The 18,563-nt window shown below is 34.1% G+C and overlaps 1 protein-coding gene across 1 annotated transcript; it reads right to left on the reverse strand.

Annotated features, from left to right (window-relative positions):
• Positions 1-10,388: 10,388 nt before the first annotated feature.
• Positions 10,389-13,974, reverse strand: LOC133687972 (cytochrome b-c1 complex subunit 7-2, mitochondrial-like). Its single transcript, XM_062107330.1, has 4 exons — positions 13,754-13,974; positions 13,512-13,669; positions 12,868-12,915; positions 10,389-10,718 (listed from the first exon to the last, which is right to left on the reverse strand). Exons 1-4 carry the CDS (start codon positions 13,845-13,847, stop codon positions 10,650-10,652), a joined length of 369 nt encoding a protein of 122 aa, XP_061963314.1. The 5' UTR covers positions 13,848-13,974; the 3' UTR covers positions 10,389-10,649.
• Between the last annotated feature and the right edge of the window lie 4,589 nt (positions 13,975-18,563).

An 18,563-nucleotide genomic window follows, 5' to 3' on the forward strand; every position in this document is an offset into this window, starting at 1 on the left:
GTTTAAATTGATTCAATATTAAAAATAGACACACATATTAATTTGATCAAATAAAATAAAAGTGAAAAAAAAACCTATGCAGGGCTGCACATCTTAGAAAATATTACTTGAAAATAAATATTTTTTATTTTAAAAAATAAAGTTCTTGTATATGAAAGATTAAAAAACAACTTAGGATGATTTAGAATAATATTTTAAAAAATTAAATACGCATAACACCATGAAAAACAACAATCTCTATCCAAAAACGATTAAATAAGCAAAAAAAATACATGAGGGGATATTAATAGAAACATAAATTTAAAATTTATTTTTTAAAAAAAATCAATTAAAAAAAGCAATAGTAGAAAAGAAATAATAGTCCCAAGTGTCGTGACTTAACTCGTCGAACTTGTGACCTGGAGCACAAATTCAACCAGGTTCAATAATTTTTTTTCCTTAAATGCATACTCAACCTAAAAAAATAAGAGGGCAAAAAGAGCATAGACTCACAAGCCTATGACCCAATGTGCTTAGGCCATTGCATTGAAGAGTCTAAGAGTGTTGGTGGGCCTTCAAGCCCAAGCCCGCACGAGCCTAATCTTGTTTTTATTAACCCTTGTTTTATTAGAAAAAAAAAGAAGGTGACACGTTGTTCTCCAAAGTAAACAACATGCTATTTGCAAGCTCAAATTCCAGGCATTACAGTGATGGTTAAAAAATTGGAGCAACGACTTTTTTGGTCAAAAAACCTAATTTTTAAGCTATTTCAACCAAAAAACAGCTTACCAACACCCTTATATACACCTGTTGTAACCCAATTTTGGATTCACCAAGATTTTCTCGAATGATATTTTATTTCTATTATTATTTATAAATCCAAAAAAATTAAGAAAAAGTTTAAAATTCAAAAATATATTTTTCTTGAGTCACCGCATCTTTCCATCAAAACCGAGTCCACCAGGTCAATACGAGTCAAACCATGTCGACCAGGGTAAAAAATGAGTTTCAGGCCGTTACGGGTCAAAACCATCATTTTCGGTCAAAACCAAGTCCACCGAGTCAATACAGGTCAAACCATGTCGACCAGGGTAAAAAATGAGTTTCAGGCCGTTTCGGGTCAAAACCGTCATTTTCGGTGAAAACCGAGTCCACCGAGTCAATACGGGTCAAACCATGTCGACCAGGGTAAAAAATAAGTGTCGGGTCGTTTTGGGTCAAAACCATCATATTCGGTCAAAACCGAGTCCACCGAGTCCATACGGGTCCAACCATATCGACCGGGGTAAAAAAAAGTTTCGGGCTGTTTCGGGTCAAAACTGTCATTTCCAACCAAAACCGAGTCCACCGGGTTAATACGGGTCAAACCATGTCGACCAGGGTAAAAAATGAGTTTCGGGTTGTTTCGGGTCAAAACCGTCATTTCCAACCAAAACCGAGTCCACCGGGTCAATACGAGTCAAACCATGTCGACCAGGGTAAAAAATGAGTTTCGAGCTGTTTCGGGTCAAAAACCGTCATTTTCGACCAAAACCTGGTTCACTGGGTTGATACCCATCAAAAGTTTTTTCTCAGTGTTTCAACATAATTTTCGGTCATAAAAATAGATTTTTAGCGATTGAATCAGGTTTTTCTAATACTAAATTGAGTTTTTAATTTTACCTATATAAATATATATTATTATACATAATAAAAAAAATAAACTAAAATAAACTAAAATTTTTTTTTATCAAACGGCGCAACGCGTTGAGCCGAAAGCAAATGATGATTAAAAAAATACCGAAAGCAAACAGTGATTTTTTTATAGATTTGCATGTTTCGCTGTGACTGGCTGTCAATTCGCTAAAGAAAAAAGAAAAAGAAGAAAAAGAAAGAAAAAGAAATCTTTACTATTCACGTTTTTTTTACTATTTCGAGTAGGATATTGATTTTCAAAAAAAACAATTTGAAAAATACTAAATATATCATAACCGTTAGATCTAATAGTGTTTGGATTTGAACCGTTGATTTAATAGGGTATAATAGGACTTACCACACTAGATTAAAACCTAAATCCATCTCAGCCCTTAAAACAATTTTCTCTTAGATCCTGTGGCGCCACGTCACACGGTGTACCAAGCTTTCGGTACAACGCGACACACCGAATCACACCTCTGATCATCCGGACCGTCCGATCAACCTGCAGATCAAGCCAATCACAGCCGTAGGATCAGTTAAACTGTGATCCAACGGTTCACGGCCTTCAGCTGTACCGTTGCACCATGCGCGCGTTCACACCGTAGCACTTCTCAGACTCCCTCTCGCCGGCGACGCTCTCTCTCTCATCTGATCTCCACTTTCCGGCCGTCTCCAGCCTCCGAACCACCACAGAAAGGTTTCTCCCCTGATGTAAAGAAAACCCCTGGTGGTTTTCATTGTTTTATCCGCCTCATCTGGCCGGAAAAAGACCGCGATCGTTGCCGGCCACCGAAGCTTCGAGTCGTCGATTCTCCTTCGTCAGCCATCAACGGCCGTCGAGACCACCGCCATCAGAATCCTCGACATCAGATCTACCAGGATCGACCGTCGGTTGGACAGTAACCGCGCGTGTGCCACACGCACCGCCAGTGGCATTTTTGTAATTTTTCGAGAAATCCGAGGGTATTTCAGTCTTTTACCTATACAGTGACACTCAGGTAATTTTTTGGGTTTCAACTTGTATTTTTGATATTTTTGATATATAAATGCTTGTAAATTTTCTTGCATGTTGTAAAAAATACAAAAATCAAAGTCGACACGTCTCTTTTTTTAAAAGGATCGATGTCAAAAATGTAAATACCAAATATGGATTATGTCCATTATTTCTTTTGGTAACTCAGGCGTAACTCTCCTTTTTAGGGTTAAAACGTCATATTTTAGACAAGTCTCCTAACTTTTAAGGACTGATGTCATTTTTAACGCGTCTCCTATTTTTAGGGACCGACGTTAACCATTTAAAAAAAAACAAATTACCAATAAACCCAAAATATAATGGATTATATCCATTATTTCTTTTGGTAACCTAGACGTAACTCTCCTTTTTAGTGACAAACGTCAGTTTTTAGACGAGTCTCCTAATCTTTAGGGACTGATGTCATTTTTAACGTGTCTCCTATTTTTAGGGACCGACGTTAATATTTTAAAAAGGAATTACAAATAAGCCCAAAATATAATCGCATTTGAATCAAATAAAAAACACACAAGTAAGGGTAACCTTTCTTTTGAAAGGATGTTTTAAGGGTGATGTCTACCTTCCCTTAATCATAACTAACCCCGTACCCGAATCTCTGATACCAGTGTCTAATTTGGGATTTCTAGTTCCCTCAAATTACTAGATGGCGACTCCAATAAAATCTTTGTTTCCCCCAATCGAGAAAAAATACTTTTTGTTAAATAAACAAAAAAGCGGAAGCTGTCGCTCGACGTCGTGTATGGATAACACCCATAAACCTTTTTATCAATTTCAAATTCTCAAAAAGTGGCAAAAAAATTCAAAATCAAATGAGGATATTTTTACTTTCTTGGTTTATACTTTATATCTATTTTTTTTTTATGTAACTTTAATGCTCCAAATAACCATTATAAAGCTCCTCTTATTTTTAAAAAGTCGTGGACACAAAGGAAACCAATTTTTAAAAATTCGTGGAATTTAGCAACCTCTTTCTCTCTCCTCTCTCTAAACATGGATTAAAAAATAACACAAATAAAATTGTATATCGAAAGTCTTTCTAAAATTTAAAGGGACTAAATTGTATAAATTACGTTATTTTTAAAGATCGATGACCTAAATGTATTTCTCATGAATTCTCTAGTACGCCACCCATATCTGATTTTTTTTTTAATTTTAAGCCTGATTCTTTAAATTTTATCATTGACTAAAAAATTAAAAGCAATTAGTTTTTAACTAAGATCAAATTGTACAAAATAAAACTCCAAGAACCAAATGATTTATTAAAAAATAAACAGTAAATACACATTATGATATAATTGCATGAACAATATCCACGTACACCCACCTACCTTTTAGTGTATTCTATAATACTAATACTAATAATAATAATAATAATAAGAATAATGCCATGCACCTTTGTTCTTGTAGGGTCTTGGATGCAAGGGGTGCTCAGATTTGTTGTGGCGAAAAAAAATTCGAGGATCCTTGGGTGATCTTGATTTTGACAGGGATGATGAACAAGTGTACTACCAAAAGAATTCAGAATTTTCTCACAATTAAATGCAAAAAATCCCTGCATTCAATCTTTTTGTTAGCATTCGATCGGAAATCAATTTAGATAACCTTCTTACAATCTAGCCAACCCTTTATTTTTATTGAGAAAAAAAATTAATTTTAATATTTAAATTAATCCAAAAATAACATTAGAGAATTGATTTAATAATTAACGAGTGAATTCCCTTCTCTATCATCCAGATCCAAACTTTTAATTAAAAATATAAAAAATAAAATTCTTATGAATTTTTTAATTTATTACAAAATAACTCGTTAAAAATCATATGTTTATTAATTGATTAAAATCTCTCCTAAAAATATAAATACCTCCAAATATAATTGTAGAACTCAACCAAAAAAAGATACAAATAACATGTCATGAGTGTTGAATTTTAATTTTTTTTTAAAAAATTAAAATAATATTATTTTGATATTTGTTTTTTAAAAAGTAAACCTAAAAGCTAAGGTCTGGATTTTAACTGAGCCAAGTTCAAGTCACGGTTAACTTAAGTTTTTTTTAACCGGATTAACTAAATGTTTTATTTTCTAATTTTTTTTCTCTAGATTAAATAGGTATAGTTTCCATATTAACCTATTAAACCAATCCGAGCTTTATAACAAACATCCTACCAAAAATAAATTAGACAAAAGAGAGAAAGAAATCAATATATAAATGAATGAAAAGTGAGCGCCGGCGGTCAAATAAGGGTTGATAGTTGGTGTTCAAGATTACATAAGGGAATAGGGATGGTGGACCAGTTGGTGGTTGGATTTTCCGATAGAGACGAGCCAACCGTCATGGCGTCAGAAAAATCAGACGGTGACTCGACTGCCCACGTAGCTTGCATTTATTAAGATGGTCTCCAGATAACTTTCTCAGCGCGACTCCCTCCCATGAAGAAAGGGCTAAGATTGCTCTTTCAACCGCCCTGCTGCTACAATTTACAAACAAACAGCATAATCACTCCTACTTAATTTTGCTCCATTTTTCTCCTTTTCTGTTATATTTTGCAGTTCACTCAAAAGCATAGTAAGACCCCTTCTGATCTATAACTTGATGCAAGATACGTACTAGCTCCGAATTATTTTAATGGAACAGTAAAGGTAGTCCATATGTTAATTATCTTTGTATATATATGCCTTCCACAGTTTCGTGTGGTCTGTGTTTTATCTAAATTATATATTTGAAAATATTTAGTTGTTTTACGCATATTATATTCTTATATGAATCCCGACGCTCGACAGACCAGCGAGGCGCAAGTATGTGAACATCTTCAAGTGATTATACGTTGTCCTAATCTTTCAGGCAATCTTCTCTATATTCACATGATCTTAATTATCTATAATTGTGAAAGGAAAGTTCATTGAATTGTTGATTGAGATGGTTGCGTTTAACGACCATCTTTGGCAATCAAATCAAGCATATATTCATCTCGACAGTCATTAGCCTTCCCCTCCCTTCTCTTCCCTCACTACTAGTGATTTTTCTTCTTCTAAGTTTTAGCTGTCGGTGTTCATAAGGATAAATAGATAGAGTTTCCACATGAAATGGATCTTCACAGGATTTCAGATCGAGGAGGTTGGTGGGTTTCCAATTTATCAACAGAGTGAAACAGTCCTTCTACTATCAATGATTGATGATGGACATTCTAACAACTGACAAATCCAGTTCCATCTCTATAACTCCATTGATTTTTGTGATCTATCTTCAGTCTAAACATTTAGATTCTTCCTGATCCTGAAATGGTGATCTTCTTTGGCTTATATGCAATTTTATCTACAGTAAAAAAGTGATTCCTTTGACTGTTCTTGGGATATACTCTTCTTCTTACTTTCACTAGTGAGTGGAGCCCAACATTCTTGTCTTAACTACAAAGAATCTAGGAGAGATATCTGTAGTTTCCAAGAGACAAGATGGAAGGAGCTATTTTATTGCAAGGCCAGCCTTCTAATTAAAGCATGGGTTCGTGTTCTCACATGGAAATGTTCATTTGCAAATATGGCGTTCCATGGTAATTATTGCAACCTCTAAAAGATTGATTTGGTGTCTGTTCATCAAGATAGTTTTGACATTAACTTCAAATCTAACCTAAATGAAATGATTCGACAGGTGAAGTTGTAACCTGATCAAGTTAACTTTCAAGAATTCTATTCAAAATGATATGATTTTAGTTTTTTTTCTTTAATTTTTGACCTAAAACAATATTTTTTTTTAATGAAACAACATCGATTGAAGTTGAGTCAATATAACTGTGTGATCCAAACCCTTAACAAGATGAAGTCACAGATGGAGTCTGAAAACTATGATAGAGACAGAAGAAATGGTGACAAAAGACGTTTGTGTCTTGAAAAGGTAGTTTTTAATTTTTTTTTCCCCCTCCAAGTTCACATGCATTTCTCATACAAAATCTCTCATGGTCGTGCTCGGAAGAACAACTGATGAACAGCTCCATGGGATTTGTAAATGTACATCGGACACGGGTGGTTTACAGGGTCAATATTTCTGCACCATCCACCACCTGCTCATGGCACTGTGTCCTCCTTCCATGGCAGCCATCCATTTCTTTTCACTGCTCGAAAGGACAATTAATAGATTGATCATGAACACGCCCATGCAAGCAGTCACCTCAAGGTAGGTACGTGAAGGAGAGCAAATGAACATGAGAGCATTTGCACATGGACGCGTTAATGGAGACAAACCCATAAAGGGTGGGAAAGAAGTTTGTGGACGTAAATCTGGTTAACAGTTCATGTGATGGGACCTAAAATCATGGTGTCTGAAATCATCAACTATTGCAGAATGCTGACGATCTTGGAGACATAAACAGGAACAGATGGATTTCCTCTTCTGCCACCACAAGTAAATGCGGCAGAGCTTTCTTTTCCCCTCTCTTGTGCATGTTGACAGATGGAATAATTGAGAAATTAACATAATTTAAACTATTCAAACCACAGTCCTGCTCCAGCCCGCGCAAGTTGATTCAGAAAATCTGCAATCCAAAGCTTCACACGAGTTTCAAGTTGAACTAACACTTGATAAAACTCAATTAACTTGATTAAATTTAATCCAAACTAATTTGGGTTAAAATCAATTTTTTTTTAAAAAAAAACAAAACAATACTATTTTAATAATTATATTTTTAATTGAGGTTCATCAAGGTTAATACAGGGATCCAATGTTCCAAATCTCAGGACCAGGTCAAATAATTTTAATTCAAACATAAGATCCAACAAAGTACAATCAACTGGTATGGGGCAGGGGGTGGGGAGGGGAGTAGAGAGAGGACCATAGCAGACATGCCTTGGAGAATTTAAGAAATGTGTCCTTTTACCCCCATATTTTAATACAGCATATTCCCAAAGGTAATTAAAATAAAGAAGGCAAGTAAGAGCCTTATTTGAAATTATAGTAGCAGTTCAAAGTAATTTTTATTTATAAATATATTAAAATAATATATTTTTTTAAAAAATTACTTTTAAGATCAATATATTAAAACGATTCAAATACATAAAAATAAATTAATTTTTAGTAAAAATATTAATTTTTTAGAAACGAGAGTTGGACCACATTTCCAAATAGTTTCTAAAAACTCGCTTGGCTTAGCATTTGCAATAGCATTTTTATTTAACAATTGCAACATATCGTTTGGTTACGAGTCGAGCCATAATTTTCATGCTGGATCCCACCATTATCCATGTTTAAAACTCAGTTTTGTTAAAGCAAAAGCTGCATGCTTTTCGCAATGCTGCGTTTCCTATTTATAAACACATTATAATAAGTTGTTCTCCTCTTCCTTCCTTGACTAGTGCTTCAAGTATGAGTGGATCTTTTGTCCATATGAAAAAACCACGAGGGCTATTGGAGAGCGTTGGAGGTTGTGCCGGTGGTCTATGGTTCTTTCAATTGGGCTAGTGCGCGTTGGGTTGACAGGGAATGCTGAGCTGACCGTTGGTTAGGGGAATCTAATGATCTAATGGGTTGATGGTTTGAAACAGATATGCAGATAGGTTTTCGGGTTTGTGTGAGGGAGACATAGGGCTGGCTATGTGGTGGTTTGATGGTTGGGTTGGTTCACTATAGACGTGTTAGTAGTGGAAGATGTGAGAAGCTACTGGGTTTGTGAAGGAGAGGGCTGATTCATGGAGGTAAATAGGTGAGGGCTAGTCTTGGTGAGACGGTTGGTTAATGGCAGTGTTGGTTTTGGTTTGAGTGGAGGTGCTGCTAAGAGAGGGACATTGTGGAAGGAGGAGATGGCAATGAAGAGAGACGCCGTGTGTGGTGGTTGATTTCGACTTTAGACAGGGGCTGCAAGTTATGAAACAATAAAAAACTATCGAATATGGTGGTTCGCGTCAACCACCACATTATATTTATGAACCACATTATATTTATGAACTTGTTGCACACTCAGGAAGCCATGAAAACTATAATTTTTATCGGATAGATTTCGTACGTGATAGAATTGCAAATAGTTTAACGGAACAATAAAAACTACTTTATATAAAATATTGTTTATTTCATGATGTAATAACAGTAGTTAAATGTACAATATTTCAATTAAAAACTATGAATATTAATATATATCTTTTTTAATTATTTTATAACTTCAATTTAAAAAGTATTCTTAATCAAACACATTATACTTACCTCAATTTTAACCACAGTATTAACCAAACATATATTTTTTCAAACCAACCTCAACTAAAAATAATTTTTATAAAATAATTTTTTTCAAACCACAACCACAACAGCTACCACAATACCAAACATATACCAGTCGATTTGTGTGTCCACCACACCCCTTCTGTCCAGAGTTTTTTTTCCCACGTTGACACAAGATAAATTTATTTCCTAAACTAACTCGATTCTAAAAATAATTCTCGCTCTAACACATAAACAAACAACAATCAGTGGTTGAGCATGTCATAATCGCACAGCATATGAGTTACGTATTTACTTTGTACGCCACAAGTAGTCACACATGTTGTACCCGCGACCTGTAAAGAAAAGCTGGTGTCCTTCAAATTAATACCCTTTCACCATCATAACCTCTCTCTCTCATTCATTATTTGGGTTGAATCACCCTACCGTCTGCTTGAACAATCAACAATGGGGAGGAAGTGATCGAATCTATGGCTGCTGTCAACATCAAAAGGAAGAAGGAAATGGGTCTGCGGGTTGATTTGCAGCTTCGAGTTGTTGCTACTGTGGAGACTAGTTCAAATGGGTCTCTTGCTGTTGTGTAGGGGGGAGACGGACTCTGGATGGAGGAGAAGAGGCAGCATTGTTAATAGTGGTTGGGAGCGGCATTGCTGGTTCGATGAAATGGTCTTGAATGACTTTTTTTTTTAATGGTTGGTATAAAGGAGGGAGAACTGTAACCTAGTTTGGGTTAAATCAGGATGAGGTTATTGTGTGGAGCTTAGGTTAGTGAAAGGGGTTGTTGTTGCTGAGTGGGTTGGCGGGTCTCATCTGGGTAGGTGGCTGAGATGAGTGGCGGAGAAAAGGAAAACCACGTCGGGTTGATGGTGGTCTGCGTGCTGATAGGAAAAGGGATGCCGTTGGGGGGAGAGGTGGTTGGATTTCTGTTTGTTTTGGTTACAGTTTGGCCGAGAGAGGTAAGGAAATGGGTTTTTGGTTTTTGTGCCGGTTCTCTCTGACAGTGAAGGTGAACGGTACAATCACAGGCACTCCATCAGCACAATGGGCAAACTTTTCATGTAGAATTGGAAACTAAAGATTTTATAGGTCGCACATGTAATTTATTACATGTGCGACTACTTGTTGCACATGTAGTGCATGCACAACGAGTGATCGTGCATGTCCCAGATGCATGACCTATTTTCCTAACTTTGCTAGTTTAAGAAATAAGTTCATCCACTATGCTAACATGGGAAAACACTTGCACACACCCATATGGACATAGCCATCAGCCACGTCGATTTCTGATTTATTGTAATGACAGAAGATACATAAAATTTGGCATGTATCGGCTAAACCTTTAGAAAGGTAAAAAAAAAAACAATTGATTAGCGAGTGGCGATCGTAGAACCATGCCAACAGGCTCATACTGGGCCAAGCCTTGCTTGGCCTTGTTTCTGGGTAAAAAACACACGGGCTTCAAACATTATCAAACGAGGTCATAAATCTTCTACAAATAGAACATAAGCGTAAAAGACAGTCCTTTTTATTGCAGGTAACCATGAAATGGAAGTTAAATAGCAGAGTTGCGCATGATTATTGGAAAAAGTGTCAGTAAAAGACTAGTAACACCATTTAACCACCACCACCACCACCACAAAATGATTGCAAGAACTTACCAAGAAGAGACAATCCATCTCACCTTCAGCAACCCGAACATTCTAAATAAACTTTCAACAAGATTTACTTCAATAAGAAATGGAAAAATGGGGGGAGCTGAGAAACTCAAGGAATGGTGCGCTGGTAAAGAGGCAGAGCTCCCAAAGCCTCACGTTCTGCACTCTCCCTCTTCACCTGCAAATCATGATCAAATAATTTATTTTAACACAGCTTGTGAAGCATGTTTAAGTTAATTGAAGTCGGATATTCTTTAATAACATCTTCAATTCAATAACTAGTTAGTTTCTTGTTTTTGTGGTAAAAAAAAACACTTAATCTAATTACATTCCCCAAAGCAAAACAGAGTATGATCGCATTTGAATTTTGCATGTATCCTTGACAATGCTTCCCATGTACTTCTATGCACCTTATTTTTTCATAAATTTATCACAAAGCCCCCTCATCCCCTTCCCTTGGGCAAGCAGACAATAGTGCCATCGGTAGCTAAAAGCTAATTTATCAAGACAATGTCCATTTAAATTTTGGATCCAAAAAATTCTCATGAGAGAAAAGTAGGATATCCATAATAGTAAAACAAAATGTTTTGTCGTAAATGATATCAGGCTTATTTGTAAATTTGATCTAAAAATTGAGCGACTGATTTCCATTATGATGAAAGCAATGCCAAAATCTGGGATGATTAAACAGAATCTGTCATAAACAATCCAAATCTTGACAGATGATGTAACATAAACATCAATCACCATGATCCATCCAGTATGAAAGCAAAATCATTTTCCTAACTGAAATGAATATAAGCAATAAAAAAAAAAAGCCAACACATGTGACATCACACAGGTAGGTCAAAGAAGCAGCCTGGGCACCAAAATTTATCAAAGAACAAGTCCTCCAATATCAGAGGTGATCCAACAACAAATTGAATGAAGCTAGACCTACAGATGAAAGACTAAAATGGTAGCTTGCTTCTAAATTTAGGTAAATCCAATTATCCGAGAAATTCACGCTAAACTCGAGACAATTTTCTGGACATTCCTAATTTATGCAATTTTAGATAGCCTCCACACCTTGCAGATCAAATTCTCTTTTTTGTTACTTTTTTAGTTAAAAAGTCAATAAAGCGGGAGATGAATTAGTTTTAATGCGGGAAAACAATAATAAACACATCAATTATGAAATAAATCCACCTAGATAAACCGGAGAATCTGTTTGCAGAATGATGCAAATAGCTGATTAAGCACTCTGAAAGGAAGTATGGCACTTTCAGGCACCTATAACCAGTAAGCCACTTCTACCGACTAAATGATCCAGCCTGTAAAAGGTCATGTCCAATACCAGTACCCAATAATAGATAAATTATTTACATAGAAGGTACATGAAATCATGACAATTCTTTTGCACAAAAACTTTACATAATATTTTCACTGGCTCTAGACTTTAACAGAGTTGCCACCATGATTAACTATATATGTTGTAGATTCACAAAGACAGCATGTCTACCTATGGCCATGCCCAGATTTTTGGGACTTGCAAGGCTCAAACCTTATGAATGTCCATCTTGTTCATGCGATCATGTCACACAACATTGTGTTGCAAGCATGAGAACTTCAATAGAAGAATAAATGCATCCTAAATTTTATTTTGGTCTGAATATAGAATAAGCAGATTATTGCTCTAAAGATAATGATAATGAACTTGTAGTGTGAAATCTTTGAATCAAAGAACTGACACAACCAAAAGACTAATTTGGATTGTTGCAGCAACATGCTAAACACACAAAACACATGGCAGCATGCTTTTAAGTGCTAAACCATCTGTTAGTAATTGTAAGTGACATGGAGACCAGAGAGCAGCCAGAGCATTTTTTTTTATTGGAAAAACAACAGGAAAGTGAAACAAGGCTGTTGTTTTATCTAGCATGTAAGAAATCCCAATTCAATAGAGTTCCCCAACAGGATCATACGGTGAAAATGAGAACAACATTTATCAATCTAGCTTACTACTTGGTACCCTAAACAAAACAAAGTAAAAGCAGAGTTATTATAAGGTGCTCCAGGAGCACTACTAGTCTACTCAAATGAAACTGAGATCCACCATGAAAACCACTCATAAATCACAAGTAAAGGAGTATTCTATGGGAGTAGTAATAACTCCTAAAAGCCACAAGCAAAAGTATAAGGATGTGAATTAGCTGCAATTTATCAACAGCAGGCGTAAATAATTCATGTTGGGTATATGCATATGCCAAAAACATGTAAAAGAAAAAAAAGGGTGTAACTGACTCTGAAATCTGCAGCTATAGATGGAAAAAAATATAAAAACTTACAAAGGCCAGCATTTCTTGCAGGTAGCTCCTGAACGGTGTTTGCATTGCCTGCAAAAGCACAATGAAAACATACAGAACCCCCTTAAGAAATCAAAGAACATATATTGCATAACAAAAAAACCAAAACAACAAAAATAGCGAATACATCGAGCATCCATAACCCAACACATACACCCACACCACACGTTATTATTTAGAGTCCGTTTGTTTTTGCGTTTCAAAAGCGTTTTTGAAAAAAAATATTTATTTTTTATTTTTTTCTTTGTTCCAAATTATTATTTATTTTTGAGTTTTCAGATCAAATTTTCATCTGCGTGAAAAATAAAAATAAAAATTATTTCAATATATTTACAAGAGAAAAACAATTTAAAAATCACATCACAAAACAACACTGCCACAATATCAAACGAGCTTTTAATCAAGCATGAACATCATCCACACACGTTCAACAACAGAAACAGGAATATAAAAATAAGTCTGAATTCTATAAGATGCAGAATAGTCTAATAAAAATACAACTTGTTTTTAATTAAAAAAATAAAAATCCATAAAATTATAAAACCCAAGAAAAAATATAAATTTCTTTCGAGTAACACAAATGTGAGTAATTTAGTAATAAAAATAAAATAAAAGATAAAAAATACCTGAAGGTCCTCAGGAAGATACTCGTGCTTCATTGAGAGGTCCATGGCACGCTTCAGACGCTGATTACGAGCGTCAATGATTTCTCTCGGGAGGCGATTAAGCGCCTCCTTGATATCCAGTTCGTAATAAGGGTCGTACAAATCATCGTATCGGAGCCCTAATTAAATCGATTTCAATAAAATACAAATGAGAAAAAAGAAAATAATTAGGGTTTTGAAAAAAGAGCAGAAAAGAAACAGACCGTATCTGCGGAGGCGGGAGGAGAGAGTTTTCATGTGTTGTTTGGCCAACCAGTTCTTTCTTGGATCTATCAACGATTGCAAAAACGACGCCATTTTTGGAAGATCTGTCTCCCTCTCTCTCTCACTCACGTTTTCAGGTGCTTGCTTGAGACTAGTCTGCCTGGCTATTCTCTTCTCTTCTTTTCATCAATTTCTTTTCATGGGCTTTTCTGGAAGAATCGGGTAGTTTGTTGGAGATATTTTAGGACCAATATCTAATGTAATATTGGGCTACATGGGCTCAATAAAAAACGCCTTGGACTTACTGTGTGGTTAGTTGGGCTACATTTCTTTGTTTTCGGGCTAAAGGATCAGGCATCTATCTTATTATTATTATTATTATTATTATTATTATTATTATTATTATTCTTGTTGTTGTTGTTGTTCTTATTGTTGTTGTTGTTGTTTGTTTTTAAAAGAATATATAAAAAAAATAATTATTTTTTTTATAAATTGCATCAATTGTTATAACATTCGCGCATATATATTTGGATTTTATGAAGCAGAGCTCGATTCCCTATCATTATCATATTTATTAAACTTAATTTGGGATTAGGGTGGTTAACTTGAAAAAATTAAAAAATATATATTTAAGATTTTAATATTTTATATGAAAATTTAAAAAAATAATTCAAGTAAACTTAAGCGGTATATTATAAATAATTAAATATAAAATATTATTTTATCCCAAAAGATATACTACCTTCTTCTTTTAAGTTAAAATATTTAAATCAATTTGTTTTTATTTCAAACACTATTTTTTTCTTTGAAACATAAAATATATATACTAATAGGCTTTTAAATTTCACATTTTAAAAAAACCTTCTTCAAGTATTTATATAGTGAATTTCGATATGAGTTTGTAACCAATAAAAAAAGATAGTAGACTCAAGCGTATAAGGTTGAGTTCAATAAGAGAAAAACCTCCAATTATCGCAATGCCTATGCTTTACTTAAAAAAAAAGCTGAGACTATAAATTCATAAATTATTGCTTTTTGTTTATTATTAAAAAAATATAAACATAAAGAAAAATGATCTCATTCTAGTTATGTCGAGTCACCTGGTTTTTAGGTTATGTCGGGTCACTTGGTTTTCCAGTTAATCTAACAGGTCATTTGGTTTTTGAGTTTTACCGGATCAATTACAAGACTTAATTTTGACTATTTCAAACCCATGAAAAACCTTGGATTTCAGGTTAATCCGCTAGGTTAGACTAGACTTAATAATTATAACCATAAAATCATAAATTCATTTTTTATTTTCTTGTTTTTTTAAAAAAGAAAGAGATGATAACATTTTTTGCTGGATTCGATGATATATTCATCAAAACAAATTATTTTAAACGTTGATATCATAATTTAAACTATAAAAACAAACTCTTGCAACCAACAATATTGTTAAAGTTGAGATGAGAGGATTAAGGATTTGTTGTTTTAAACTACGTTTATCTATTAAAAAAATATAGAAATGATGCTTTTTATGTGGCTAACCACAATTTGAAATATGGTTTTTATGATTAATTATAATTTAAAATGTGGTTCGCTGCAGGGCTGGTTGGCAAGGCCCGGGCCCGGTAAAATATATTTTTGTTCCCCTTAAATAATATTAAATTTTAACTCTAGAATTAGTAGATTTTAACTTTTGGCTTTTCATATATATATATATATATATATATAATTAGGCCCTTCAAAACCTAATGTCCTGGCTCTGCACTGCACCGACAAAAACAGACTAACTAGGGCGACCATAATCACAACCTCATGTGAATGCGAGAGAGACAACATAGAAAACTTTCCATTTCCAACGGGTCTCTCTTCACAGTAACGTGAACAAAGATTATGATGGGCCAATAACAAATCGATACCATTCCCTTTCAAGGAAAAATAAAATGAACTGATCATACCAGAAGTGCAAGATTCTTCTTCTTCTTCTTCGTTGATGAATAGAATTGCAAGATTCTTCTGACAAACAGCTGCACATGTGAGAATCCTGACATGCAAAATGGGACAAGTGGTAGGGTTAGTTCATCTATAAAGACGAAGTGCTCAGGTTAGAATCCTTAACCACAACACCCTCGTGATTCCCAGCTTCTGTGTTCGAGAAAAAAACGTGAGCCCTACAACTTTGATAGAATCGACTGTCTATATCGATCATCATAGCTTGGGTCCTAGGAACCGATTTTACTTGATATTATCATGCTGAGTCACACTGAGTTTGATAACCATGTTGTGAAGTAAATGGATTATATGGATTCATGAATAGCCTGTGCTTTCTATATAATGAATGATGCAAAGAATTATAAATACTCATGACTAGAGGAATGCTAAGGCAAGCAGGCTTCTCGATTGTGGCTAGCTGTTCTATGTAAGATTACTTGTGACGACTCACATACAATATTGGTGGATTTGATCCATTGCCACTGATGGGTCATTGACGAGACTACAATCAAGCCAGAAGTAGCTAGCAACTACTTTCTTTGGAGAGGGGAAATCATGTCCACGACATGTTTCTCCTGATTGCAGACCTAAGACAGTGCAAGAGCATCACCTTTTTATCATTGATTTATTCTTGTCTACCAATAGATATCTCAATTGACTGGATGCATGCAGACAGCTTTATAAAACTTATGGCCCATAAAAGATTAAGGGTCCGATTTTTTTATATACTTTAAGAAAAATGTTGCTTCAAAGACAAATGAGTACTCATCCACATGTTTCATGCTGAAAATCCTTTTTCTCATAAAGACCATGACTAGAAGAGATCAAGAGAAAGATGTATTAATTAAAGAAGCTCAACAGAGACCACGTCCCATAGCAAGAAAGTCTTGCAAAATTCCAGGCCCATTCCTTTTTGGGATCGGCTGTGTGCAAGGTCCAAGCTCCTATAAAGCTAGTAAGGTGCCGAGCCCCATTCTTTTATGTTCGGTTACGTACCAGGCCCAAGAATATGTGACTCTAGTGAGATGATAGACTCAATTTCCTGAATGCCCGGCTACACGTCAAATCTAAATGTTTATGGGTCTGGCGAGAAATCAAGCTTAACCCTCTTGGGTTTGGCAACACATGAGGTCTAAGTGCATGTACATCTGGCGAGATGCTAGACCTAAGATGTCATGACATAGAGTAGTCTTCTTTAGGCATGTGATGCTACCACTAATAATTGATGTCATGTAAGAAAACACTAACAATTAATATTAATGTTGATTGTAAATGTCTTTTTTCTACTTGGATATGAAGAAGGAAAAGAACTACAACCCTTGGAAGAAGACAAATATTCAAGGTTATAATTACTCTTTAAACAATCTAGAAGAGAGATGAACAATCTTCACTTTCGTACAATTTATTCTCAGAATTTATCATACATAATCTAAGAGACAAACATTCTTGATTTTAGAATTTAATAATTATTTACTTTAACTTCTCGTAATAAAATCGTTGACTTAATAATTGGAGGATTCCAAAACTCAAAAAAAAAATATTTTGCAAGTAATCCACTCTCAGTCATCAATCCTTGAAATTCTCGGTTATGTAGAATAGAAAATTGATATGAACAAGTGATAATTCAAACACAACAAAAAGTAATTCCTTTGCTATCTGGATTTTTGGAGCATTGTCAAGTACTATTAAATAACTTCATTTCAAAATCTTTTTATGAATCACAAAAGTTCTAAAAAATTTAAAAGAAACTCATTAAAATTAAGCTCGTTCATCTTATTTCCTGAGTGGTGGATTGTTCAAGTTAAATTGGTTAATTAAATCAATATTATTTTAATTTTAAATAATATCATTTTGATTTTTTTAAAATTATTATAGATTTTAATCATGTTATATCATTCAGGTTAAATCTAAATCGAATGAACTCTTATTTTTTTTAAAAAAAAAAAATATAGCTAAAGTCATGTATCAAATCAGCATGTCTATATATGTCTAGACAATCAGAGTTTAATAGCGCTAGTTAAAAGGGGAATGCTTTAGACCAAAGCAAGAAAAACACAACACTAGCCATTCACGTTTGTGCTGCTTTTATATTCGACATGCCATGTCTTTGGACCCGCGCGATAGATTCCGAGTCAGCACCAGCAAGATCAATGTTTGGTGAAAATAATAGTACGTACAAAGCAAGTCATTTGATCACTCGATAAATTATTGTTCAGCTTTCTATTGTGTGGAGGGGTTCAAAGCTTATTCTAATTTGTTTCCCAATGAGCCATGAAAAAAAAAATTATTATTTGACATTGTGGTAGTTTTGGTTTTTTTTTTAAAAAAAATTTATATTAAATTGATATTTTTAAGTATTTTCAATGGTTTTAATTTGCTGATATTAAAAATAAAAAAATATTATATTAATATATTTTCAATTAAAAATTACTCTTTAAAAAAGTTAAAAAAAGTTAATTAGTAATTGAATTTGGTCGATTAATTCCATTTTCTACATGTTAATTTTAAAGTTGATGGATTTTAAAAACTTTCTATTTTTATATAGATTAGTATTTTATTAAAAATTCTATTTTGATTAGTTTATTAAAAATTGTATAATTCTATTTTATTTTTTTTAATTTTTATAAAGCATCCAAAATGAGATGAATACTTATTTGTATAAGGTATAAGAGAAATAGCAATATATATTTATAATTGATAATTGATATTAAAAAAAATAAAATTGAAGTAAATGGAATAATTCGTGTAAGTATAACTTTTGATGGTGAACAATGGTAGATGATGGGAGGTTGAAGATGCCTCAATGGCATAAAGCAATGGAAATCCATGACA

This window comes from Populus nigra, chromosome 3, assembly GCF_951802175.1.
Source record: "Populus nigra chromosome 3, ddPopNigr1.1, whole genome shotgun sequence".
NCBI lineage: Eukaryota > Viridiplantae > Streptophyta > Magnoliopsida > Malpighiales > Salicaceae > Populus > Populus nigra.

Excerpts from the sequence above, each read along its gene's own strand:
- LOC133687972 (XM_062107330.1), bottom strand. The coding sequence starts at position 13,847 with ATGGCGTCGTTTTTGCAATCGTTGATAGATCCAAGAAAGAACTGGTTG. Across the intron at positions 13,670-13,753 it reads CTCCCGCCTCCGCAGATACG|GGCTCCGATACGATGATTTG; the intron begins GTCTGTTTCTTT and ends CGATTTAATTAG. Across the intron at positions 10,719-12,867 it reads TGCAAGAAATGCTGGCCTTT|GTGAAGAGGGAGAGTGCAGA; the intron begins GTAAGTTTTTAT and ends CATGATTTGCAG.